The 26,877-nt window shown below is 37.7% G+C and overlaps 1 protein-coding gene across 3 annotated transcripts in view; it reads right to left on the bottom strand.

Annotated features, from left to right (window-relative positions):
• DISC1 (DISC1 scaffold protein) overlaps window positions 1-26,877 on the bottom strand; it is a 278,866-nt gene that overhangs the window by 101,354 nt on the left and 150,635 nt on the right. For all 3 annotated transcript variants that reach the window (XR_008204742.1, XM_052675558.1, XM_052675567.1), the window contains exons 10-11: window positions 20,506-20,566; window positions 2,454-2,697 (exon numbers count right to left, since the gene is read on the bottom strand). Coding sequence is in view for 2 of the 3 variants with exons in the window: in XM_052675558.1 (XP_052531518.1) it covers window positions 2,454-2,697; window positions 20,506-20,566 (305 nt within the window). In the remaining variant the exon portion in view is untranslated. The remainder of the gene's footprint in view (window positions 1-2,453; window positions 2,698-20,505; window positions 20,567-26,877) is intronic.

Raw genomic sequence — 26,877 nt, 5'->3', positions numbered from 1 at the left:
TCAGTCACTGTATAGAAAGTACATGCCTGTATGAAAATTCGAGAATCTATTTTAACTACATTAGACAGCAAGCTGACTTTGACATGACTGAAACTAGGCCCGCTGTCTATCACTTTGCTTCATCATTTTAAAAAATATTGTATTTGTCTGAGGTATCTGTGGTTGAGAGGGGTACACCTTAATTTCTAAGTAAACCAGATTATGTGAGGATAACTTTTCTGGCCCTATTTTATTTAATTTGTCCAACAAATGAGTAATTATGTTTCAGTAAGCTGAGCTGCCAAAGCACGTGATAGTCTTCACCAGTTAACAGTCAGTTTTACAAAGGAAGCCTTACTTACAGTGCCATAGTCTACTGCACAAATGAATTGGGGAAAAAAACATCAGCGCTGTCCTAGAAAACAGTTATGATGACTAAGTAACTGCTGATAGTTAATAAAACTGTGCTCACATTTGATGGTAACATATCTGGACTTTCAAAGAATTTACACCTTGCATATTTTATACCAGGACAAATTATATATAGTGATAATTTGCATTTCAAAATGAAAAATGGCCATCCTGCAAAGCAGTATCTGATTTCCATTTCCATTCATCTATTCTGTTTTTCTCATTCTTCTGCTTCTTGTTTCTTCCTTTCTGCATACACTGTAGGACATAATTATATGCAAAATTGTATTTATAATACACATAAACAAAAACAAATCCACTTCTCTGTTATATTTAGCCAGATACGACATGAACTGGGACACTTCGTCTATAGCATTTCACCATCAAGTAAATTAATTACCTGCATCTTCCAAGGCATCTGTATTTGCATTATTACTCCCTTGCTGTACTCTTTTGAAACTGGCTATTCAGTAAGCTCTAAATATAAGGAATGCCACTCCTCATTTTGCTTCAATGATCAACCCTCCCTTTAGGTATTAGGACAGCTGGAGGGATGGATCATTCTAGAAGGAAGGTAACCTCATCAAGTTATTCCTCTCACAAGGACAGCACAGCCTTGTAGATAATATCAAATAGGGTATATTGACAAATACATGTTTTTCCATTAGATGCTTCCACTTGTTTATAAAAACAGGCACCAGTAAGACTTTCTTTCTACAACCCAGCCTTCTGATTACTGCGACTCACTCTAGAACCAAAAGTCACCACACTTCATTTACCTTTATGTCATTCCAGGGGACAGCAGTCCCACTTTTCATAGAAGTGACTTGGGCTTGCAGATGAAATGATACCTATTGCACGAATTTCAAGAGCACTACAGGAAAAAAACACAACACTGAACCCATCAGAGCTTCTCAGCTGCACTTTTGAAAGGGAATCACAACTTCCCATAACCAGCCAAGCTGCTCAAATTATTTCAGCCTACTCATCAGGGATATAATATGAAAAAAAAAAAAAAAAAAGAGAAAAAAAAAAAAAAGAAAGAAAAAGAAAAGAAATCACAGAGAAAAAAACCTAAATCAAAGCCACAGATACTATTTCCAACAAAAAAGCCCTCTGTGTGGATTCAGTCTGCAGACCACCTTTCCTAGCCTGCAAGTACTGATGAACCCCACTTTAAAAATAGAATTTTACTCAAATGGAAGATTTTTACAGTAAGGTAACACCTTGCTTTCTGCTAAGTCTCAGCCAGAATAAATGCAAAATGTGATATCAGCTTTCAATGTATTGCACAGTTCAATGGCACCTAGCAGCACACGCGATTAAGCACACTTTCAATTTTTGTCAATCAAGTTCCAAGGTAGTAAAACTGACAACTCCTGTTGGAGTGCCTTTTTGTCACATTACTATTATTGGGTGACAAAGCTTTTCAACAGCTTTTTTTTTTTTTTTTTTTTTTTTTTTTCCTTGACAGTGCAGTGATTTTATTTTATTTTAGGTTGTTAGAAATATTTAAGTAAGGATGGCATTCCAGAGAAGAACACAAAAACTTCTAAGAAATTTCTCAGACCCTTTAACCCCCATGATTTTTTCCTTCTTTTAATATTGGCTATGTGCTGGAAGCCAACTGGAAGCTGAGCTACAAAGCCTTTGACCTCTCCATTAGAGCAGGAAAACTCACCCACTCCCCACTTCAGCTAACCGAAGGCTAACAAGTCAGCAGAATTAACTCACAGTGAAACTCATTGGTATGATGAGGAGCAGCTGGTAATTTCTGTTAACTACTTAAAGAATCTTTAAGAAAATTGTTTTTCCTTTGAACCCTTATGTATACTCTGTATTCACTGCCTGAATAATTTCCACATTTTGAAAAGACTGATGGTTCCAGGAAAAAGAGTTGAAGGGCTTCTGAGTAAATAATAAGCTATTTTATTCATATCTCATATTGGAGGACAGATGTTAAGATCATTCTTAACCTGCCCTTCTGACCAGATTTAACTTTTTCTCTCAAAATAAGAAACAGCTCTATTGCCTCAAATCCAGCTGTAGGGCATTCCAGATACCTGTTTCAGCTTACTGTGCCCGGGACAGGAAACATTGTTCCACTCTGTGCCCTTTGGAAAGTGATCTTCTTTCCTCTTTTCAGAATTAGAAGGGCCACTAGCAGTCATCTCCAGCTCATCCATTTGGTTCTCTGCTTCCTCAAAGCCACAGCAACTGGTTTCTTTCAGTTGAAACCCTCGGATCAACAGCTGACAGGCCTCCAAGTCAGCTTCCCACACTCTCTGAAGCAGCTGGCTCCCGCAGCTGAAATAAAAGCCAAAAGAAAATAAAACTGCAGTTCAGGGAGAACAGTTGCTATTTCAAGTAACTTCGGGGTTACTGCTTGTGATTAGATAGGAAAACAAAAACAATGGAAAAACAACAGCAAATCAAAATGCTTCCACGGAGCTATTTCAAACTGAAAAGCAAAAACGTGGTGGTCTTATTGCAAAGCAGATGTCATTAAAAAGAAATCTTCAAGACGTTGTTTCCAACTGGCTACATGTGACCACCTCCTGATTTGATGCAAGTCCAGAAGCCTTGCACTCACCACCAGCGCTTTCTTGATTTTATCAGGTAAACCAGCCCAAAAGCAGTCTTGCAGCTTTTGAATTCTTGTAGAAGATAATGGATCAGCAATCACATTATTTACCACGTTAAATCAGCTCTAATGTTTAGAAAATAGGTACAACCATGACTTCTAACTTTTTCATTATGCAGAAATGTGCATGCTTTGACCTAGAGAATCAGATTAAGCTGGTAATACCCTCTCTTTCAGACTTCTACTTTTGAAGTCGTCCTTATCTCTTCTTGAAGTGTTCTTTTGGGTTTTCTTGTGTACATGTTTTTTCTTTTTTAATTCTGTAATTCTACAAAAAAATTATTAGGAAATTCAAAATACCAAATTTCTTCATTCTTTTAATGTATTACTCATTTCCCATAGCTGTACATGTACATTACAAATACATGTAAATTACAAATACTGAGATTTTTTCAAATAGATATTGTCATCTGAAGTAAAAAAGGAATTCCAGGAATAGTCACTTCTTCAGAACATGGCACAGAATACTAACATCACATTGCTCTTAAGAGATGTGGTCACATCTCCATTTAATACATCTTGTCTCTAAGGAACCAAAGGATTAAGTTGCCTGCAAAAATATAGAATATCACTGGTATGGCCTGGAATGGTATTCAGAAGCACTGATTCCCATGGCAATACACACTTCCAGGCAGATTTGAATACTAATATCTAATAACCACAAAACTTTTTCTCAGTGCTTTTCAAATTATACAATTTGCAATATAATAGTAGGCAATTAAAACTGATTAAAAGAAGGAAAATAACTATTTGATTTTAAATTTTCTGACCAAATTAAATACTAGCTTATCTTTTATTCTGTATGAGGGATAAAGGAGCTGCACTGCTTACAATGAATTCATTAATCTAACAAAGGTACATTTTTAAACTCTGCAAACTCAAGATGCCAAGCTGTACATTTCACAAAGCAGTATTTTGAGACTGAAGCAAAACTGGGCTCCATAAGCTGAGATATTCGATCTGGTCTTGTAAGTCAGAACCAGTGGCTATTGAATGCAGCATGCAGCATGAGGTCTGCGAATTGGTCTCCCTCACGTTGTTCATAGTGTCACTAATTAGTAAAAAAAATCTTGACTGGATTATAGTTCTACATAGGTAGCATTTTACTTCTCAAACCAGAAACATTAGATAACCTCCACTGTTTCTGTACTTGTCAGTCACACCATCATGGTTACAGTGAACATTTCTTTGCAGATATGCATACGCCCATTTACTTGCTTTTTGCCGGTTTGTTTGCAGTTATATATGCCAAATTATAAAAGGTTCAAGACACACTACAAACCTGAATAATAATTTTCAGTGACTAGCTTTGTTTTGACTCTTCATTTTAATGAAGAGCTCTATTGACAAAACTGGGACAGAGACACTGATACATGTGATATACACAGTGGAAAAGATGAACAACATACATAAAAGTTATTGTGCCTGGGCTGCACTTATTCATCACTGATTCAGCTCCTTGGTCAATATGCTTTTGGTTATGTTTTATCCTTGTTTAATTAATCAGCAATTACTGAATATACCTCTAATAGCTTGCTCTTATTTCAAAGGCACCTTTGTTTTATCACTGCATTAGTACAACTCTTGAACTAAGACACCAAAAATTATTAAATGATGTTACACTGAATTTTTCAACTGAAATCTGTAAACGTACATAGGCTTGGATGTTACAGGTCTATCTAAGCCCAAAGACTTTCCACCTTTAAGTCTTCATTTCAAAATTCAGTGTATAGAAGCACTTTTCAAAAACACTATTACAATGGAAATTATTTGAAAGCTGTAAATAGTTGACAAAGAAAGAAAGAACAAATAATCATTACAAATTATTTTGGCCCCAAAAGGAAAAATCTATATGTTTTATATCAGGTATGGAAGGTCAAGTGAATTTCAGAGTTTTTCTAAGCATATATAGTAAAAGCACACTTGTAGTCTCTAGGAAGTCAAAAGTCTGTGGGTACCTATGTTGAAGAGAGCTTCTCATGTATGCAACTCTTCAAAAAAATGGGTCAAGATTGAGTTTGTTTTTGTTTTTTATTATTCCTATATCTACAAATACTTTATGATGTATTAATCTCTAGATGCTATATGCCTGTCTGTATTCATTCCTAATGAAGTGGTATGTAAGTTCAACAGAGGCGGGAGAAATTATTTACTGGAATCCACAACATGTCATAATCCATCAGCCATTTATACAGACTCAGTAACAACAAAGCATACCTTAATCACTCAATGATTCTGAACTTCCAAGTGCCAGAGGGCTCATGAGTCCCAAGTGCTGGGTTTTGTACAAATACTAGGCAGATTACAAGGAGCTAGATGCAAGCAGGAATGTTCAAAGAAACGCTAAGACAACAGTGGACTGAACATAGCACATTAGCCACAGTACAACAGTTCAATTAGGTACATCAGTAAGTAATTAGTCTAATCACAGTCAAGCACATGGAGGTATCACAGTGAATGAGAATTCCAAGGATTTGCAGGAGGCCAATGAAACAGGTCTGTGGTTGTTGAAGTTTTCCATTCCTCCATAAACTGATCACGGAGGAAAGACAAAAGATGCTAGCATAAAAGCATAATGGGAAAGTGATGGATACCAATGTTGTTCAGATGGTCTTTTGATATCAAATAAAAAGACCTTGAACAGCCTAGGGAGTGAAGGCTAGCTGTTATGTTTAACATAACAGAAAAGAAGGAACCAATGAAGAAAATCAAACAGGATGACATGATCAGAATCACAGAGTTTAAAAACAGGAGGGAAAGAAAGAGAGCAGTCACTGCATTAGCAATGGCATTTTGACTGGATGAGGGTAGGGCAAGGTTGCTTTTGTCAAGCTGATGTATTTCGAAATGACTGAGATGCAAGACTCAATACAAGTAATTTTTTAGCTGGATGGATAGCTCGGATGGATCTTATCTCCACAATACCATGCAAAAACAATCTACACAAGTAGGCCTAGCTGACCTGCAGAGTGCCTGAGACATCCACAACATGAATAGAAGGAGGAAAGAGAATTCTGGATTCAGTCAAGTTGATGATGATGAAAGAACTGTCACAAAAACAAAGCTGTTTATAGACAGGAGGAAATGACTGTGGAACAGAGAGGCTTATCTGTAAGCTCTCTTCATACAGCAGCTGTTGAAATTGTAGTTGCAGATGCCTTTGCAAAGTCTCAAGTAGGAAGTGGCAGCCACATGTAGTTTCCCAAGAAATACCACCAAACACCAGGAAGTGCAGGAATATGGAGGGCAACTTCAACCTAAATGTAACACTGTAAAAATCTTGTTGAGAGTCAAATCCAACAAGGATTCCCTTTCTTCCTTGAACATTGCTCCTCAGTCTCTCCACAAGATTCCCAGAAATACCAATGGGAGTACTGTGGCTCTCAGCACAACATTATTCTAAAGCTATTTATAGTGTTAACTGGAACTCTGAGAACACGACTTTCTTATTGAAAGCTTTGCAGACATACAAAAGGCACACTCAGTTCCGGAATATTATACTCTAAATGAAAACATGCCTATGTAAAAATAGTCAAAAGACTTTACATTAAGCCTCACTTAGAAAAAAATTCCCCCCAAACTCCTAGAAAGTAAATTGGAATCAACACAGGGAGATGTCAGTACTTGTAAATCTCACTATCTCTCGCTTTTAGGAATGCCAATTTGTGCGTGAACTGTTAAAAGTGGTTTATGACACCCTGAGGTCAACATCGTATGTTGATACAAGATCTTGCTTATTTTAAGGACAGCAAGGGGAAATCCCTGTAAGAAGCCACTGAGAGTAAGAGCTGAGCTAAAAGTCTACACAGCGCAACATATATTTAGAAACTGCATAAACAAAGGCTAACATAGGAGGGGTGATTAACTAAGAAGAACTACTCCAGACAATTTCCTTCTAATGAGTGAGCCATTACCCTTTTCCAGTGCTAGGCACGTTTGTTCACACACTGCACTCACTGACACTCAAGGTAGTTTTCTCTTGACAAGACAGCAAACAAAGTGCAACAACTGGGCAGAAACCAAAGGGATTTTCACTGTGACAGTTAAAATAGTGAGGCTGATGGAAAACAGCAATTGGAGTCTTTGCTGTATACACAGCTTCACTGTTGTTCTACTGTACAAGCTAGGGAAAGTTTATTTGTATTGGTCTCTAATATCCTATTTATATTTTGCAACAGGGGAAAGAACTAGATCTTTTTACTCCACATTTAGTTGTAACTTTGCTGTCTTTTCTTAAGGCAACAGCCACACAGTGAACAAAGGAAGCAAGCAAAAGAAAGAAAGTATGGAGCAATACTTAACTGACAGGGAACTAGAGGATGGAAGAAAACCATATTGCTTTATTCTTTGCAGAAACCCACCTTTCTGATTTGTTTTATTGTATTAATTCATTCATGCATTAAGAGCTCTATTTGTATTTGCCAAGTATTTACAACTTCAGGAATGTGTGTAGCTTTTCTCATTTATAAAAACAAGATTTCCAGCCTGATCTGTTCTTGATTTTAATGTTAGCTGTATATTTTAAGATGCCTACAGCCAATCTGTCGAACAAACTGAGAATTACAGTATTCCTATCAGTATGTCACATGAGGCTCTAGGCAGAGGAAGGCTCATAACCCTGTTTTCCCTGTCCATCTGGCTGATGTGCAACAGCAGTTTTGATAAAGGAGAAGGTATAGCTAGGGCTCATCGTATTGCAACTCACAGATGATGAACTTAGAAGAAAAAAAGGGTCAGGAAAAGGGTAAAAATCTGAACTCTGTCTGAACGGCAAAACTCCCCACCTCCCCCCCTCAATTGCCTGCACCCCAGAAAGTCACCTTTTCCGAATATTTGAAATAAAAAGAATTTTTTCTTTCTTTTCTTCCTGCAACTTTCTTTAATCCTATAAACCCCTTCTTTACACACCAGTCACAGAATCTCAATTTCACAACTCAATTCCCTGCATTGTGTCTCTTCTCTGCAATCTCCTCAGGAGCTGAAATTCTCATGAATTCACTTTGTATTGTTTTGATCATGTGTTTCTCCCCCAGTGTGCAAGACTTATTTTTCCTACTCCCTTATTTCAAAGCTCAGTGACAACACTTATTTGCTGTTCGGCACTATTATTGCATTTCTCCGTGTAAAAACAAGACTCACTCCCAGGAGGTTAGGAGACTTCATACTCCCCTGCCAGATGACAGCCTACTCGTACTCCTACTTTACAGACTAAATGGAACTCCTCAGCAAAGTCTGAAGCTTGCAGTATGCTTCTCTGACACAAGTGATTTGCTTCTCTAACCTTGCCTTCTCCCTTGTAAAACATACAATAATATCTAGCAGACTATTCAACATAATATTTTGCGGAAAGTAGTTTGAAGAAAGTAACAAGTAGCTGACCCTCTTTAAATGTGATATTTAATGATTTGCTGGAGAATGCTCTGGACCACAAACACCAAGAAATCAATCCTCAAAATCTCCAACTAACTTCCAGACTCCTACATTTTTAACTTCTAAAGTTATGCCCTGGGATGACTTTTCTAAACCTAAATTTATGAGCCACGAACTTATTCTCTGTGCAACAGAGAACTACTCTAATGCATGATAGTGCAGTAGACATAGACACTGCTTTCCTGCAGCTGAAAGAATGGATAATAGTAGTGGTTCTGCTTTCTACAGCATCTCAGGAGCAGAGGCAAATGTGCAAAGAGGAACAGATTTGAAGAAAGAGGTGAGCTGAGACTCCAGCCCAGACTAGCCCTCAACACTGTGGTTGTGGCATCCTCCTCTTGCCTACTCAGGGATGCAGTAGGGCAGAATATACATGGTGATGCAGTGGGCAGAGTACAAGGAACCAGGCCTCCTGCATCCTTTAAACCTCTATAGTGTTGCTAGGGAATGCCAATATTCTTCTAAGTATGCTGGGGTTAAGAGCTATCTCTTCTTGGCTTGGTGAGCAGGAAGAACAAAAGTTCAATTTCCAATTTGTTCCTAAATTCTAGAGGAATGCAATACAATCAAACTCCTAATTCTTACTTACTGGGAGAATAGAAAAGAATATCTCACTATGAAGGTATGCTCTAACCAACATGTTTCACATTGCCTAGCTTAGTGTCCTACTGATGGCGCTGTTAGAAATCCCACTCATAAACAGATGACATTGCAGACACCCTAATGCCAGTGTAAGAAACATAGAATGGAATTGAAACATAACAAAACCACTTTGGAGGGAAAAACACCATGCTGCAACACAGCTAATACAAGTGCTGCACAAACTCCTTTAGACTACTACTGCCTGTTTCACGGACCTTGCTTCTTTCACATCTCTCTTTGCCCCTGCCTGAACCATCACTCCAGGGACAGTGTATCTTCCCTGCTGGCTTGCAACAACAACCTCCAAAGGTCTTCATATTCCTTCCAGATGAAAACTTAACTCTTACCTTCCCTGCTTTTCTTCCCTTTGTGCAAAGGATTTTACAGTATGTGAGAATGTGAAGATGTATGTATGTGAAGAGGTATATGCAGAGAGAAATTATGCCCTTTTAATTAGTATACTTTTAATATAATGGTAATAGCAATGAAGTCAAGATCAATGTACCACGTCTTTTAAATATTTCACAGTGATAAAAATAATTGACAAAGTGATACAAAGAAATTGACAAAGCAGGATAAACAAAGGGGAGCTGTGAGCGTAGGCAGTTTCCAATATTTCACTTGTAACTGAATTATTTCTGCCAGCAGCTGAGATGCACACTGCTGAAAACATAACCTTTAGGGTAGAAAGCAAGACAAACTGTGCATCAGGAGGAAGAGCTGCAAGTGGACTGTTAACTTCACTTTAAAGTATGTGGCCCCTCTTGGTGATCTCAGTAAGGAGAAAAACACGTCTGACAATGTTTGCTAATTTTTATTTTTTTTTTAAAAAAGGCCTTTAAACTACAGAATCATTATCCACAGACTTTTCTACTCAAAATAAAACATTGCCTATTGTTTTTGGGATACTGAGGAAGCAAAAGCTAAACTGAAATCCACAGAAGAAAAAATTGACATAAGAAGTAAATTCTGTGTTATGCTGATATTTTTTTGTGAAATGTATTTATGCTTTATGACTGCTCTTTCTTTCCTGAAAGACCTGTTCAAAATAAGGAGCATGAACAATTTTTCTAGTGCTTAAAACCAGTAATGGAAACTTGATTAAGGTTATTTAAAAAAAAGATAGCATACAATGCTGAACAACTTTTTTGTTTTCTCTCCAATCCTCCAGCCTTTTATTTTATCCAGCACAAAACTTTAATCACAGCCTGTCATTTTTCTATCAATATTCAATGTCACCGTGTTATCCTTAAATTATCTCCACTGGAAACACAAAATGACAGGCTGCTGCAGCTGATGCTTTTCACTTTGATCGTTAATGCAAGATGGATGTGGGAATGGAAACCTATGCATCAAATGCAGGAAATCAACTAATTTACAAGGGAAGGAGGAAGGCACCTTGTAGGAAGAATTTACTACTCAATTTAGTCCCTACATTTATTGTAGTTTATTTTTATTATATTACCTAATCTATAATGTCAAAATTTACTGCTTGGTCTTAGGACTATTTATTTCTCTTAAGAAAAGGTATAGAGTTACAAACCTTTACCCTCACCTCTACTGAGAGCATTAATTATAAATAGTCTGTTCTAAAAGAGAAAAATTTAACTTTGATAGATGAAGAGAAAGCGATCAGGGAATTCTTCTTATTAAGTAAGCCACAAAGTCAGCTTCTCAACCATGGTTTATCATTCACCTCATTCATAATCTGATTAAGCACCTTCAAGTTTGGTAGCAACACTGATAATTCAGTCTGCATCCCACTTGCCTTTGGCTCCTGCAATAACAGCAAAGCCCCACAATGTCATTTAACGGTTGGTTTTTGTTTTGTTTTGTTTTGTTTCTGAGTGGATGGAGATTGCTGGAATGAGATCTTTATCTGCACTGTTTAATATCTGATCCCAAATGAGATTTAAAGGAGGAACAGAAATTAAGCCTAGTTTTGGAAAGCATGTACCTCAGGGTTTGTGCATTCATCTAAGGTCTGCTCAAATCACTGAGCTGTCGCACAACTGTAAGTACTATCACGAACTTGAGCCTCAAAATAGATTCAAATTCTAGTGGCTTTCACTGAAAATGAAGGAAATTAGTGGCTTTCAAAGCCACAACCAGCTCTAATCCAAGAAAACACATTTGTTTCCAAAAGTATGCAATGGGAAAAAAACACAGCATTTGAATTGAGGCCACATTCTCAGCTGTCAGAAATCCATGCTGTTGCAATCACAGCTATGTCTATTTATACCGACAGAAGAATGCATTCTTATCGCAAACCAATTAGAATAATGAGCCTGATCTCTTAGTGTTTATTATCATCTCTGGCCACAAGTGCTAGGAAGAGTACAGAAGGTATTTACAATTCTCCCGTGTTTATTCTTTATTCACCTTTGCTCTCTAATTTAAAATGCCAGTTTATAATATATTCCCTCTCTGAAAGGGCGCCAGATTGCGAATATCAGTGTCAAGTGAATTTGGGAACATGAATCATCTTGTGTACTGCTGACTGAGCAAGAATTAAGCACACATAAAGAAATGCCCTTTTAGAAAAGATACTATCAGGAGAGATAACATATTCTTACCATGTAGGAATGTACCTCGAAACTGAACCTTTGTAACTAGGAAGACATGCCTGGAAAAATGAGAGAGCTGGCAAAATACTGATGTCAATAGGTAAATGCTTCCAGAGCTTTCCTGAAAGAACTGAAAGCACAATACAAGCCGCTGGAGCTGTGGGGTTGAATAAGGTCAAATCCTATACTGGTATAGAGGAAAGGCCTACAGATTCTCCCTTTTGGATTCTGTTAGCTGCACCATGCAGGTTAGGGCCCGCATGCCTGCTCAACCTGGCAGTATGCTACCATCAGTTAGTACATTAAGTAATGAATGCTTCCAAATGCCAGAGGGAAGGACTGTTCCAGTTGTAGGCAAGGTAGTGTTATCCTACATCTTCCTATTCAGGCTATACAGGTGGTGATATCTTATTTTTGAGTCTTGCTCGTAGGGAAGTACTCAAAAAGAGCAGCAGTAAGAAACTGTGTGTCCATTTATGAACAACTTTCTTGCCAAGTTTAGAAGGGATCAGATCTTTCTCAGTACCTATATTAACTTACATGCAGCCACCAGGGAACCTGTTAAAATAGCTGATACTAAGGTAACAAACAGCTTTGCACATCTCTCCCTCCTTCATGTATGTACATAATTACATGTCCACAGTGGAGAAAGTTTTGCATGAGATCAGCTCACAGAGTAGACAACAGCTGGGCAGAGCTGGGCAAGGTACAGATAATGGTGGTGGGCAAAGAGAAGAACTTTTAAGCATTTACAGCCATTTACAGCACTCCTTCATCTCAGCAAAAATTAAAAGATTGAGAAAAGACTCATAAAATTACTGAAAACAGTCATCTGCTTAACTGGATGCCTTTCATCAAGTTATCAAACTCAACCCCTAGTTTTGGAATGCCTCTCAGCTGACACTGTTGTCTTACAAAACATCTGCTTCCATTATCCATATGGGAAGATGAAACCTCTGCACTTCAACTTGACAGAGCAACCAAAGGCAACACCTCAGCAGCTACAGCATACAGCAAGTACTATTCTTTCTAGAAACTGCACAGTCAAGGTGAAGGTGCAGGACCTCATCTTAAAATATACATAAAATATATAAATTTTATATATATATATATATATATATAATATATAATATATAAAAACATTCTATAAAATATAAAGTGGCTGAAGACACTTTCTGAAACAAGTGGAGCTTTCTATCTCACAGCCAAAGCCTCTTTGCATGGGAAATGGAAAAATATTTAAAACAAATTACCAAAGCTCACTGCCTCAACCTTTCCTTCATTAATGCAATTACAAACTCGCACAAACACCTGCAAGGAAACTGTACAGGCTTTCAAGTCAAAATGCTAATGTAGTCTACTCTCAGGAGGAAGAAGCCAGTGCATCTGATATTAGCCATGTCGGACATTCACCGTTCACAGAACGAGATCCTCTCACATTCATGAGTATCAATGATTAAGGAAAAAAAGATGAATTAGAATTACAAACTCTTAATAAAATTCACATAATTCGGTGACGTAGGAAGAGATGACAAAACATGGAAGAGTGCAAATGCCTGACAATAAATAAATAAATAAATAAATAAATAAATAAATAAATAAAAGAGAACACATTACTTCTGCTCCAAAACTGAGAAATCTCAGTACACCAAAGCAGCAGCGAAGAGAAGTGGAATTACTTATTCTTGGTGAGGCAAGAGTTTGCAGCATAGAGGACTACTGTGACGATAATGAGTTCCAGCAGATTGTTAAACTGCAGTTTTGCAGGCATGACTGACCAGCACTAGAACAATGCAGCATAAGAAAAAGGCATACAGGCGAAGAAAAGATCCTAACAAAATACACAATTACTAATCATCTAGAAAGGCTGTGAACTTTTAGTACTTTTTTTTTCTGTAGGCAAGGAAAATACTTTCTGTTTTTAGAAGAGGAGACCCAGCCTTGCCGTCCAATGATTTTTGCTATGCTAAGTATAAAATTAGTGGAATACAAAGAGCCTGAAGGAAAAGAGTGAAGGGAGTAAGATTTCTTATGAATAAGCAGCACAATCCTCTGTCACTCTGTCTTTGCCTATGCTGCGCACTAACTACTGAAGTTAATTCAGTAACTTTAAAAAAAAACCTCTAGCCTGGATGAAATCTTAATTAATATGGACAGAGTTACTAAAGGCTGTGTGACCACGTGCTTTGTTTTTTCTAAAGCTTTAAGAGACATTGGAAAGTGGTCCCAAATCTGACCTCCTTTCTCTTTAAAACAAAATTACAACAAAAAAACCAAGCTAGTTTCAATACTGAGACCAGATTTAAAAGAAACAGAGCTTTCCTCTGCTTATCATAAACTAGTATTTTCATGTATCAAAGTTCCTCCATTGACCAATTAAAAAGATAAAAATAAATCAATATTTGTAATCCAGCATTCCTCTACTAGTCAAAAATAAACTAATTTTAAAAAGTTAAAGGATAAAAAGCAATGAAAACCACTAAGTTTACAATTCTTGTGCTCTTCTTCAGTTTATTATTTCATATAGTAGCCAAACATTAATTTTAAAATGTTCTGGGAAAAAAATATTTATGAAAACGCATATTTCTCCTTAAAGAGAAAAAGTAAAATCTGTGTATACTTCCTTCCCCATAGAGAAATACTAGATTTGAAAGCCCCTCCAGCACAGCCCTTCTCTTCTGCAAAGGGCTCTCTTCAAACTTCAGCCAGCAGATGCTTACTTGGGAATCAAAACAAAATTCTTTTCCACTAGCAGCAAGCACTTTCCTACCATTACAGAGCCAGGAGATCCCTGTTGCTGTCTCAAAAGACATGGTGGGTCCCACTGGTAAAATTATCTGGTGAATGCCAGGAGCAAGGATCTTTTTCATTTTTGCACTTGATATTTGAGTATGTACATACGTGCACCACTCCGTCCCCACTGAAACCAAGATCCTTAGTGGAAGAAGCAGATCCTTTGCCCTACCTCATCTTTACAGCCCATACAGAATGTGTTCATCCACAGATGGGTGGGAATACTGGTAATGCTGGTGTTGAAGGACACAAGTAAGATGTTGGGAACCAAGAGTTATATCCTGGCAGAAAACACAAGTTTATCCTCAAAGGATCTCTGCCATGGGACCAGATCACCATGAAGATGAAATGCACATTATGCCCAAGAGGCATGATTACAAGCTGTAATCTGCTGCACTTTCAGAAAGATTATTTCAGCTTACACCCTCAGTGGAAAATGATAATCCAGAAACAAAAAGAACAGCAAACATTCTCCCCCTTCCTCCAATCCTTGTTAATCTAGGCTAATCCATTTCCATGAGAAAGTATCATTAAATTTCTCACGAGGTTATTTAGATTTAAATTTGCTAAGCATTTCTAAGATACTGTGTGCTGGCAGGTCATCACAGACATTTTCAAATATACTGCAAGGGACTGTGAAGACAATAAGAACATTTAATGAGAGTCTGCACTATGGTCATACAGTCTAAGATAACTTGGAAACAATCTTCAAAGTTTAAGAGTGAGAACAGATTTTCTATGAATCAAGTGCATTCCTATACTTCTACTTCATCACTTTTTTTTTTGTCCTTGGTGACATACAGAGAGAAGACACACAAAATAAAGAGTACTAAGAAATAAAGCTGGAAACAAAATGAAGAGAGTAAGAATAAAACACTATTTAAAAAATGGAAATGAGATGAATAGAAGAAAGACAGAGAGAGAAATCAAAATAGAGATTGGGATAATCAGAAAGCTCTCTCTCCAGGAACATTAACTTGAAGAATTGCAAACAAGGAGGCACACAAACATCTAAAGTAGAGGTGATAAAGAAAAAAAAAAAAGAGCACTCAGAAAGGCTACTTAAGACTTATTCATTAAATGGACACACTATCATGTAAACTAAATTTTCATAACTATTTAAGATACACTAAATAAAGCTGGGCTTGCACAGCAAGCAAAAATTACCTGTAATTTATTGGCTAGCACATTTAGCAGTTTGCTTTTCATCATTCACAGCTCCTTTTATTCGTGGATATTTTGGGTTAGTGAACTTTCACTCACAAGAATCGCACCAACACAAAAGATCAGTGGGATAATAAAACAGCTTGAATATTGTTTCTGGTCGAGTGGGAGCCACTTTGCATATACATACTGATTTTGCTAATTTCTCCCTTCCCTACAGAAATCTATTCAAAATGCTATTTTTGTTTATGAGATCCTAAGTTCTTGTTACCAGCTACACAGCTGAAGATACAATACTCCAATTCATGATATCATAACCTCTCCATAGCAAGCGAGCGCAAAGACATAAGTTGTTGCTTTCAGGCTGGATAAGAATATTAGGATAACACAAGCCTTTAAGAAACAATAAGCCTGAATTCATGACAATGCCTCTCATGTAAACTGAAAAATAATGTAACTGAAACAAAGAGAATGTACTGTTCAGAACAAGGAGAACTGATTCTCCAAAGAAACATATTCAATCATCCCCATGTGAGTTTGGCAACACCTCAGAGTTTTTTAAACATTCCTGAACCCAGATAGGTGTTTCGCTGGTGGTTGAAGGCTTTATGGGAACCCATCTGTATGCTAAAACTACACAGTATGTTAAAGAGAGAATTCTACTCTAAAGAGCATAAAAACACATTTGCGGCCGAATGCCTTCAGATGTCACAGAAGAGTTTTCTTTCAGTTTTACAAGCCTATCTGATAACTTGTTTACCATTTTCACATTCAGTGCCATCAACTTCTAAAGATGTTCCACATTTTCAGCATTCCAGATAATCACAGAGCATACATAGTGTGACATCCCTTTGTTACAAAAGCACAGGTGAGCGCACTTACATGCACAAGCAGTTTTTCAGGTAGAAAAGGATCTCTCAAGCAGCAGCTTAAAGTCATGGGCAAACAACTCATTTTGGGTAACTAACTTCATATATTCAATGTCGTATTAATTTATAGTCCATACAGACAAGAACAGTACAGAATGTTGTAACCAGATGACAGAGCTATCCATCCACAGGGACACAGTCTTTTCCATGTGTTCTGAGCTTTAAGACCATCAGCTACAAGAAATACTGTCCCCTTAGTGTACTTTGAGAGTGTTCATACTTAGCTCTGCTCCCAAAAACGTTTCTGAATCATAGTACCTTACAAAGGAGGCCTGAGACACATAGTATGTAAGCTAACATGATGAGTAACAGAGGAAGAGAATGGCTGTTATAAAAGCATTCATTTTTAAGTAAACTGGGAAGTGATGGGTTAGCAATTAATGTTGACCTGTATGTTATGGTATGGCCCCCTCAGGACACTGGAGGTCTTGCCTAAAAGCAGGAAGCTCAAGGAAGGTGACACATTCAAACACACTACATAAAAATATCACTTGCATGGAAAAACCACAAATTTCCATTACAGGAATGCAAGTTGTGCTAAACGCACACAATCCCCTTCACCCCTCACTGAACAAGTGCAAATGAGCAAATCTTACAGTGGAGCAGGACTTCACTGCATTTCCCACTCTGTGCACCCTTGAGCTGAAAAAAGCCACCACTAAAATGAGAACAGTCACTGCCAAAGAAAAAACAAAGGAAGACAAATATCGGAAGAGAATCAATTAAAGACAAAAGGTTTTACATACGTTTGAAAAGTAACAAGGTGCTGTATCATTAACATTCAGTAATGGCAAAGAACAGGCATTGCAGTACTACATCTTACTCACAGGCATATCTATTCATTTCCCTATACTTGCAGAATAAGATAAAATAGCTCAATAAAACACCTTTGTGTAATTGTCACCAGTTATTCCTGAAAAACATTATTCCCCCAAAATAATTTCATGATTTCTATCTGGGAATTAAAAATCCACGTTTATGTGATGAATGGAAGTCACAGAATAATCTTCTGAGGCCTGAAGACAAGTACAATCACATTAAATTCCCTCAGCTCAAGAAATGTCATCTTTACATCAGCTGGTACAAAAAATTGTTTCCAGCCTGAGGCAGTTACGATAAGGGATTTAGAAGCCATCACCATGTGGCCCATGAGATACAAAGGAATGCACCACAGCATATACAGCGTCTGTTGCTCACCATTTCGGAACTAATGTTCTCACAGCTGTGTGTGACTTAGACCAGCTGGGAAGAAGAAAGGGACTAAATGAGTCGCTGGAAGAATCCAGTATTTTGCCTAACCTGTGTTTAACACTGCTGCAGCAGAACCGCGGGTAAGCAAAATAAGATCTGATGATTATACAGCACGGATGGAGCTGTGGGTTCCCTTGAAAGAAATACACGTAACATGCAGTCTTAGAGAGAGCAGAAATGGTATTTCAGCCATATCCACGCTCTGCTAAGATGCTGCCACCATCTGAACAGCCCTCAGTTCAAGCGAGGCAGGTCAGGGGTTACACAAAATGACTGTAGGCCATCTGGCATTCCCAGGCAAGCCTGTGCTGCTGTGCATGTGAGAAGAAGCATTACACAGCCAGAGAGCAGCCTTAGAGTGGCAACTCACCTCAAGCAGAGGGCTGGCTTTCTGCATCACATACACAGGATACACAGAACACCAACAACCCAAGCTGAAATCTTTCCCTTACAGTACGTAAGAGGCTGTAGGCTGCCACAGAGGGGTTCTATCATTAAAACATTTGCAACCTTAGACTTGCAGGCTTGAATAACACTTTTTGAAGGCATGGTGTCAGACTTCAGACAGAGCTCTTGAGTGCAGGAGACTAAAGAGCTCCAGTTGGACACAGGGACCTCACCTTACTGCAGAAATTCATCGCTGTCTCAAGAAATGTTTAAAAGTCTAATGATTTAATTAGTGATGAAGCCAGGTCCTTCTGGGGTTTCTGCTGCCTCAGGGTTCAATTTGCTACAGCAGGTCTGGCTCTTGCATTCCGCAGAGGGATAAATGATGGTCCCCAGGTCTTTCGTTTTTCCTGATGTTTCCTTTGTTCACTGCCTCATCCCCCTTAAAAATGCATTTTTCTTTGCCACTTCCCCTACCCAAATGCATTTTTCCCTTCATCACATTGCATGCCTGTCATTAATTGTTCAGGCTACGGTTTACGCATAACTTTTCTGTTTACATGCAATGCCACCCAAGAAATATTTGGCATAAGAAAAAAAGAAACAAAAGGATTCTTAAGGTAAATGTGAACTGGGCCACAAAAAAAGGAACACCTCTATCACTCCAGAGTGCAAATTTCACAGGTTATCAATTTCTAATAAGTTTCACAAAGGATAATTAATTCCAAATTTGTTTCTACAAATATTTAACAGATGTACTCTTGAAAAATAAAGCACTTATCTCATACTATATCTCATGGAGCGGTTTTTTCTGCTACTAATAATTCTTAATTTTCTTAGATATAAAAGCCTTACAGGGGGTGTTCTGAAAGTAATGTGTCCTATTTTATGATGTAGATCCATAACATTAACGTGGATATTGGTGGTATGGCAGTAGAGGTAGAACTTTACTGTCAATACATTCCATTACATTTTGTCGCCCGCTATATCAGTTAAGTACTTACAGCTTAGAAGCATCAATATATGTTACTATACCTTATATCTAATTTTTAATTAAGAGCAAGGTATTTATGTTTGCTTATTAGTGTTCTTTTGTTGTTGCTGTTGTTTTCTTTGTTTGTTGGTTGTTTTTGTTTTTTTTTTTTTTAATTAATCCACAGGAAAACTTGTCTTACAGTTATGGATATGAAGCCTCTTCAGCTACATTGAAATCAGACACAGTTCTGAAATTGGTTATGAAGTATTAAAGTTAGGGGGGACAGGCAATACACAGACAGTTTGATCTTTGAAGTCTGCTTCCACCATTTTTCACTCCGTTCTGAATTACCTTTAAGCATGAGAGTTAGTCAAATAAGTGCCTTTATTCCACATTATGAGTGAGCAAATAAAAAAATTTAGAACCATCTCTACCAATATGACAACAAACACAAATAATGAATGCAACTAGATTATTAATTATACCTACTCAGAAATAGAAAGAGAAGTAAAGTTAGTCTGGGAATTGCACTTTCATTTAGTCAAAAACTCCAATTACAGCCTATGAAAGCTTTTTCTAATAAAAACGCACGGGGAAGAAAAGTCCACTTTTCTATCACAACAGTGTAACAGTTGCTAACAATTGCCTAATCCTTCAAGAAGCAGCTTAAAACTTGAGGGTAATCTAGAGCCCTCTTCACACAGCAAGAAATACATGTATTCTGTGTTAGGATTCAGTTCCGAAAATATCTCCATTGTTGTTTTGGTTTCTATTGCTTTCCAAACCCTCAAAATAGCATTCATTCAAAACTGTTATATAGATGGTCATTACTTTTTAAGGACACCCAGGACCGAAGTAAAGATTTCCTTGGCTCTGCTCAGAGTTGGGTTTTGCAAAGGAATACAGCAGTGCCTTTCCAACCAGCTGCAACAGCCCCAAAGCTCCACAACTTTTGGATGTTCAACAGTTCACACCACAGACTACAGCACCTGAAGGCTGAGCTGAGCTTGGTGGTGAGGTGTGCACCAACCACATGTGTGCTCCCTTGTCTCTGGCCCTACCAGCTCTGTTCAAGAGCAGTCTTGTGCACTGGAGAATCCAACCCCAGCAATTCTTTCTTTTACCTATATTCATTGACAGGCTGCTAGCAAATCTGTTGAACATGGCCAGGAACAGAGGTCACAGCAGTGATGTTTATGGGATTTCCAACTTCAAAGTATTCTGGTATTATTCTCACGCAAATTCAAAAGCATCCCTATAATATTTATGCATGCCAATGCTGCATTAAGAATCATTTTTAATCTTTGAAGGTTTCCATGATATCTTCCTTACCTATGTAGTTTGTCTTCCAGCATCTCCATGTATTTTTCAGCATTTTCCTTTATGCTGGTCGCTGCAAGATAAAATTCAAAAGTTAGATAATGTTATAACTATTTAGTGTTTTTTTCTTTTTTTGTTTTCATTTTGTTTTATATCATCTGATCTCTTACTCATAAATTCCATTAATCATTTCCACATTCACAGTACATTGCATTCCCCCTTTTTCTTGAAAGTCTGTTGTACTGAATTAATATATCTACTAATTAGCACATCACTGAATTAACCATGTTCGCACCAGAAAAAATGGTAAGATTAACAAATACTGTAGAAGTTCACTCTAGAAAAAGCAAAACAAAAAACACACAATACAGCTATTTCTTCCTCTTCACCAACAGCAGATACAGGCAAGAGATTTCCTGAACAAGAGTCTCTTAAAGTCTTATGAAATGTGTATCCATTTTTTTCTGACAGAACTGAAACACTGCGGCATGGACAGAGTTTCCAGAGAAGCTTTTAATGACTTAAAAACCAACCAACCAACTCAGAACTGAGGTATCAGCTTCACATGAGTCTCTACAACTTCTTCACATGGAACAAACTCAGCAAACTTCCTGCTCAATGTAACAAAAAATAACAAAGCTATTGCTTGTATGATCCTTGGTACTCTATGTTTAGTATTAGAAGGTAAACCTCCTCCAGGAAAATGGAAGCTTTCTGTGGATCATTACATCATTTTCTTTTAATTTTATCTCCTTAACAGCCTAGTAGGACTGTTAATTGGTTGGTCATTTTGAAACTCTTAGCTCACTGCACACATCCCTTTAAAGATAACTTATTTAAGAAGATACTTTCTATAGAGCATCACTGTTTCTAAGGGTGAAACTTGCTGCTTGGATTAGGCACTATGAATTTAAATATTCACCTCCTCTTCCCCCTCTTCTTTACAATTCAGTGCCTCCAGTGCCCCACATATTTTCTCACTTTCCCCCTGTTATTTTCTCCTCACAACATAAAGATTCACACACTAAAGACTAATATGAAAACACAAAGTTAACCAGATCAGCTGTTCCGAAGTTGCATGTGTGCACACACAGAAGCTCATTAAAACTGCTCAGATAATATCATTAGCAGCAAACATCAGGGTATACGTGACATAGATTGTCTTCAGAAGGTGTTCATCTGGTCAGACAGAAGTCAAGCATCACTGAAGCAATCTGCATTCTGATGGCAAGCACATTTTGCAGTGTTGATGCAGTTGAGAAAAGCTGTCAGATTCATATATATATACATATACACACACATACACATATATATATATATACACATACTAATTCTCTATTAAAGCATCACAGTTTTATCCATGGTACCACTGTCAGAATAGGTTTGGCAGTACAATACCTTAAGCCAGCAGGATTATGGAAGATTATGTTGTGTATGGACAACTGCATTAAATGCTACATTCACAGGTCCATCCTACCATTAGAAAAGTGCTGATGAATGTTAAGCAAAAGGTTATTCAAGGATTTTTGCAACAGCACTGGAAACTATACAAGTTTCCTAATCTTGTAGCAGTTTTATAATAAGTACAGAGCTCACTAAAAGTTCCTGCTTTCATTATCGTTCTTTTATTCCTGTGCTTCCTGTGGAAGTGCAGAAAGCCTGCAAGTCTTCTTTTAATGACATGGTACAGTTTAATATAAAATACAAGCAGCTTTTCAAAACTCTCTGACAATTGGCAATGTGTTGACCTGTGGTTCAACATACACTTTGATAACAGATACCTTGGAGGTACATTGCTGCTGTACTTCCCATTCTCTTGCCATTGTCACAATATCCTTGAACACAAGCTGTTACAACTCAGGGTCTCATTCATTCCCATAATAAAGTCGGCAAATATTAATTTTGGAGAGGAATGAGATGAGGTGGAGAATCTGTTTCACACTCACTTTGTTTCTAACCGATATAGTGACTTCTTACAATACATGAAAGATAAACCTTGCTTTCAACATCTCCTACTGTGCTTGTCACTTTTTAATTGGGTATGATCTGATAGAGTAATTCGCACTTTCACAGCTCAGTCCTGCCCCTACATGCAATTTTACAATGCCCTTGAAGCACACAGCTTAATATATCAGCATTATTCAATGACAAAAAGTAATGGACAAGAATACACCAGTAGTCAAAAGTAGGTCAGTTAAAAGCTAACACTCATTTGGAAATCACCTCACATCACTAAACCGCACTCTCTGCTGTCAAATGTTTTAACTACATTAAAAGGAATGCAAACTTTGCTGCTTAAAGAGAAAGCCACCCAGACTAGCTTTGTCTCCTTGCCACTTGTGCATGCGATTGAAAGAGCTGTGACCTGGAGATTTTGCTTGAAGGAAAATACTGCTTAAAAATTCTATGGGGGTTACTTCCATCGTAACAAATTGCAGGCTGGATACACAAATTCTTTCAGCTTTTTTAGATCGTCTATTTGTAATAGAAGACAACCAATAAATTAGCAGCTTTTTTTGTTCTAGTTTAAATGAATCTTTATTCACCAACGCTTCAAAGCACAAAAACTTCAAGCTAGAAGCCATGCGTGCCTTAAATCTAGCTAGGAGAGTACTTGATGACAGACCAAAAAAAAAAAGTAATAATAATTTATGAGACTCCTTTCTGCATAAACATGCCAAACGGTTTATTTTTATATTTAAATGAATGGGATTGCTTTTTTCATGAGTTCTCTAGAGATTTTTACAGTTAGCTCACATTGGCCTTAAGTGGAGTTATTAAAATAAAAATGTATAAATACCTATGGGAAGATGAGACACTAGGGTATTTGCTAAGATTAAAAATAGACTTTTCTTCTGAAACCTTAATTGAAGAAAAGTGAATTCAGCTTTTCGTTCTCTTATTATGTTTATGTTTCTTCCTGCCTACAGCAGCAAAGTCCAGTCCTGGAATCATTCCTGGTCAGATGTAGCTGAGGGGGAGCAGCAGGCTTCTGTGGTGGTTTTTCAGTCGCCACAGAGTATAAATGTACCATTTTAAAAGCTGCATAAATATCTTCCAATAATTAACCTACACAGCATTACTTCAAAACATCGCGTGTGGTTTCCCATCTGAAAGCACCTCCATTGGGGCAATGTTACAGTTCTTAATTACAGATATGATTTGAGCTTCCATGTAAAGCTTTATTATTTTTATCCTCAGCCTTCGCTGCCACTAACTGTGTTTTCAGGGACAATGACACATGCTTTGCATTCTATAATTAATATTTTCAAAAAATTGTTAACTTGGTACACCTGGAACCCAGTGGAAATTCCAGATGTGAATGCTCAGCACTTCAGAAGACCAGCTCCTTAAAACCAAAGTAGATTCCTCAACATCCCGGCCATTTTGCATAGCCTTCTGCAGGTCTTAAGCATTCCATCACACTAGTGATCCACAACTTGAGTTTCAGGGGGAAAATCACAAGTTCAATTTTTGCCTCCCATATTATCGGGGCTTTTTTCTTGTTCATTTTTCTCTTCTTGTGGGTGAATGGTGACACATTTTGGAATGCTGGAAAAGCTGCAATGGCTGCTAGCAGACACAGACCAAATACAAAAAAAAAGTGCCACACATTGCTAGCCTGTGCAGCAAGCCCAAAGACAATTCAACTAACCTCTCATTTTCCGATGTGTAACTTTCTTTCTCAAGTACTCAGTTAGTGAAGCAAAACAAAACCCCAATGATTTCAGTGAAACTTTTGCTCAACTTAAGGAAGTAGAATGAGATTTGGTTATTCAGAATGATATAAAAAATACAAGTATCTGCAAGGACACACATTGATCCAGCTGCCATAAATATTGAGGGAAGAACTAGGTGCAAACAAGGTTGACATTTCTTGTCCTGTCACTATTCTATTTTTGAAACCTATAAAGTGATTACAAACACTAAGAGAAATGCAAAAGCAGAACATGATCAGCTGAAAACATCTTATCTCTCCTGTAGTGGAAGATGTGCTGTATTCATTTGTGAAGCTGCAGTCTGAAAAACTGCGGAAAAGCTTCAGTATATTTAAAGGTGAACTTGAAAAGCCAGTCAAACTTCAGAGAAGATGTGTCAGCTACTCAAATACATGTCAAGATGATTTATCAAGCCACAGTAACAAGATTTTGGATTACAGAATAGCAAGGAATTTTGCAACTCGCAGACAGGCAGAGGAAAAACCCTAAGAAAGAATGAGAAAGGCCTGGTTTGAAGAGAGAAAAATAGGCAGTTCAAATAAAGACATGTAAATACTCCAATAAAATCTAACATTCTGAGTCGACTCTATCAACTACATTCTATTCTGGTTCACTGATTATTTTTTCAGGAACGAAGTAACTACTGAGAAATATTGTTACTACCTGTCTCTTCCAGTGAGTATGTTTTGCACCAAGGAATCTGTTAATCCTTTAAATATCATTACAGAACAGAACAAAATTAGCCTAGGGAAATTAGTGTCACTGAGATGACTCAGCCTAAATGGTCTAAATGGTCTGCTATTCCATAAATAAGATGACTACACAAAGGTGAATTGTTATGATAAAAAACAGTACTGAATAGCTTACAGTATCACAGTCTCACAAGCAAAGACATAACCCAGAACTGACAGAGTTGAATATCTACCTAATAGGAGATTCCATAACACAACCACAAGGTTTTTTACTCCCTCTGAAAGCACTTGGCCTGGAGAATACCCTGCTACACAAATGCAAAGCTGTACTTTGCAGTTAGATGACACTAGTGGGTTGTTCAAACGCAGTTCTTCTGCTGAGATTGAGTTGTGTGAACTAACAGACATTCTCTACCCCTCTGCATGGATGAGAAACTGAAGCAACTGCTAGGTAACTCAGTAATGCTGATTATTGTAACAATCTCATCCCACAAGATGATAGTGCTTTTCAGGATCTATTATGAAATGCCACTCTGCTGCTTTCACAACTATGGTGGATACAGAATGTTGCATCTTGACCATATGGAAGTTTCCAGTACTATTTCCAGGTGCTTTTCCAAGCACTAGGTGGTCAACTGCTCTGATACAGTAAGGTAACTCTTCTGATTATAACAAATCACCAGTTAGAGGATCCAGCTTGAGCACTGCTGTCTTGCAACACAATTCCTCTTAGAATGTTTCCCGCGAGTTTATTGACACTGTAGGTCTAACCTTCACTCAAACATCTGGGTACATTCTGAACAGGAAGAAGAGTACAGTCTAAACTCTAGACATGTCTGAAGTAGGTGGACATTGCAGTACTCAAGACAGCCAGCCTTCTCACTTTAGGAGACCCCAGAAATACCAAATAGCAGCTCCATCTGCTCATCCCTCTGAATACAAGGCTCCCATCCTATTTGTAGTTCACTTAATTTGTAGATCTTGGTGCAAAATTAATTACTTTGAGCCTACAATAAGTCAAGTGATACCCTGATTTTGATGTGAAAAAAATACAGCTAAACATAGATGATGTATAGAAATGATTGACTTGAGCAAGGAGGCCACATTCTGGCCTCAGGCTGGTCATCAGTTCAGATATACAACACAGAAAATCTTACCATGAATGGAATTTTGACAAAAAAATAAAACCAGAAAACCAGATCTTACAAAGAGAAATGACAGGAGATGCTAGCAACTCTGCCTATCACAATTTACATTTCTTTCTGGGCAAGGCATAAACAGTTTGCAGAGCCAAAAAGAGGTAGGCAGGGCTGCCCTGCATAAAAAGGCACATTTGAAAACCAGACATTCCTATAATTTACCTCCTCAACCTTCTGCATTGTATGTGGTACTTTTCATTGAAAGAGACAGTTGACTCCTCAAGTTCTGTGATGATTAAATTGCCTAAATTGAAGGGAATTACCACAGCATCATCTGGATGCGATGTTTCTTTCAGATTTCTGTAAAATCTAGTGACTCAGACACAGTGGTTCCTCCTGTGATATACACGTGGGAGAAAGCAGCAGGAAAAAGGCAAATTTCTTTCTAAATACTTTCAGAAAATAATCTACTGTTAAAAAAAATACAGCTGAAATTCAAATAAACTTTTCAGTATTCAATATCAAGTGAAGCTTGCTGCCTTTCCATTAAAGGGACTGTAGGTGAAATACTGAATCAGCAGCAACAGAGCACTGAAATTACAGGACAAACACCCTGATACTTTAAGAGGCTACAAAAAGCATTGGGAAGGAGGGTAAGGCCCTCGGTCATTGAGCATTTAGCACAAGACCACCCACTCATACAGCCTCCAAGCCTTCCAGGCAGGATGTCTTGCCCATAACAGCTCTCAGGTAATCACAGGCCAGGCACAGACATTTAATCACAGCTTTGGTTACTTGTCCACACACAGCTCAAAAGCTTACAAATACTGCATC

The sequence above is a fragment of the Tympanuchus pallidicinctus genome, unplaced genomic scaffold, assembly GCF_026119805.1.
Source record: "Tympanuchus pallidicinctus isolate F22 unplaced genomic scaffold, pur_lepc_1.0 scaffold1, whole genome shotgun sequence".
In the NCBI taxonomy this organism is placed as follows: Eukaryota; Metazoa; Chordata; class Aves; order Galliformes; family Phasianidae; genus Tympanuchus; species Tympanuchus pallidicinctus.
The sequence above is the reverse complement of the archived record's forward strand: the minus strand, read 5'-3'. Positions and strand labels throughout refer to the sequence as shown.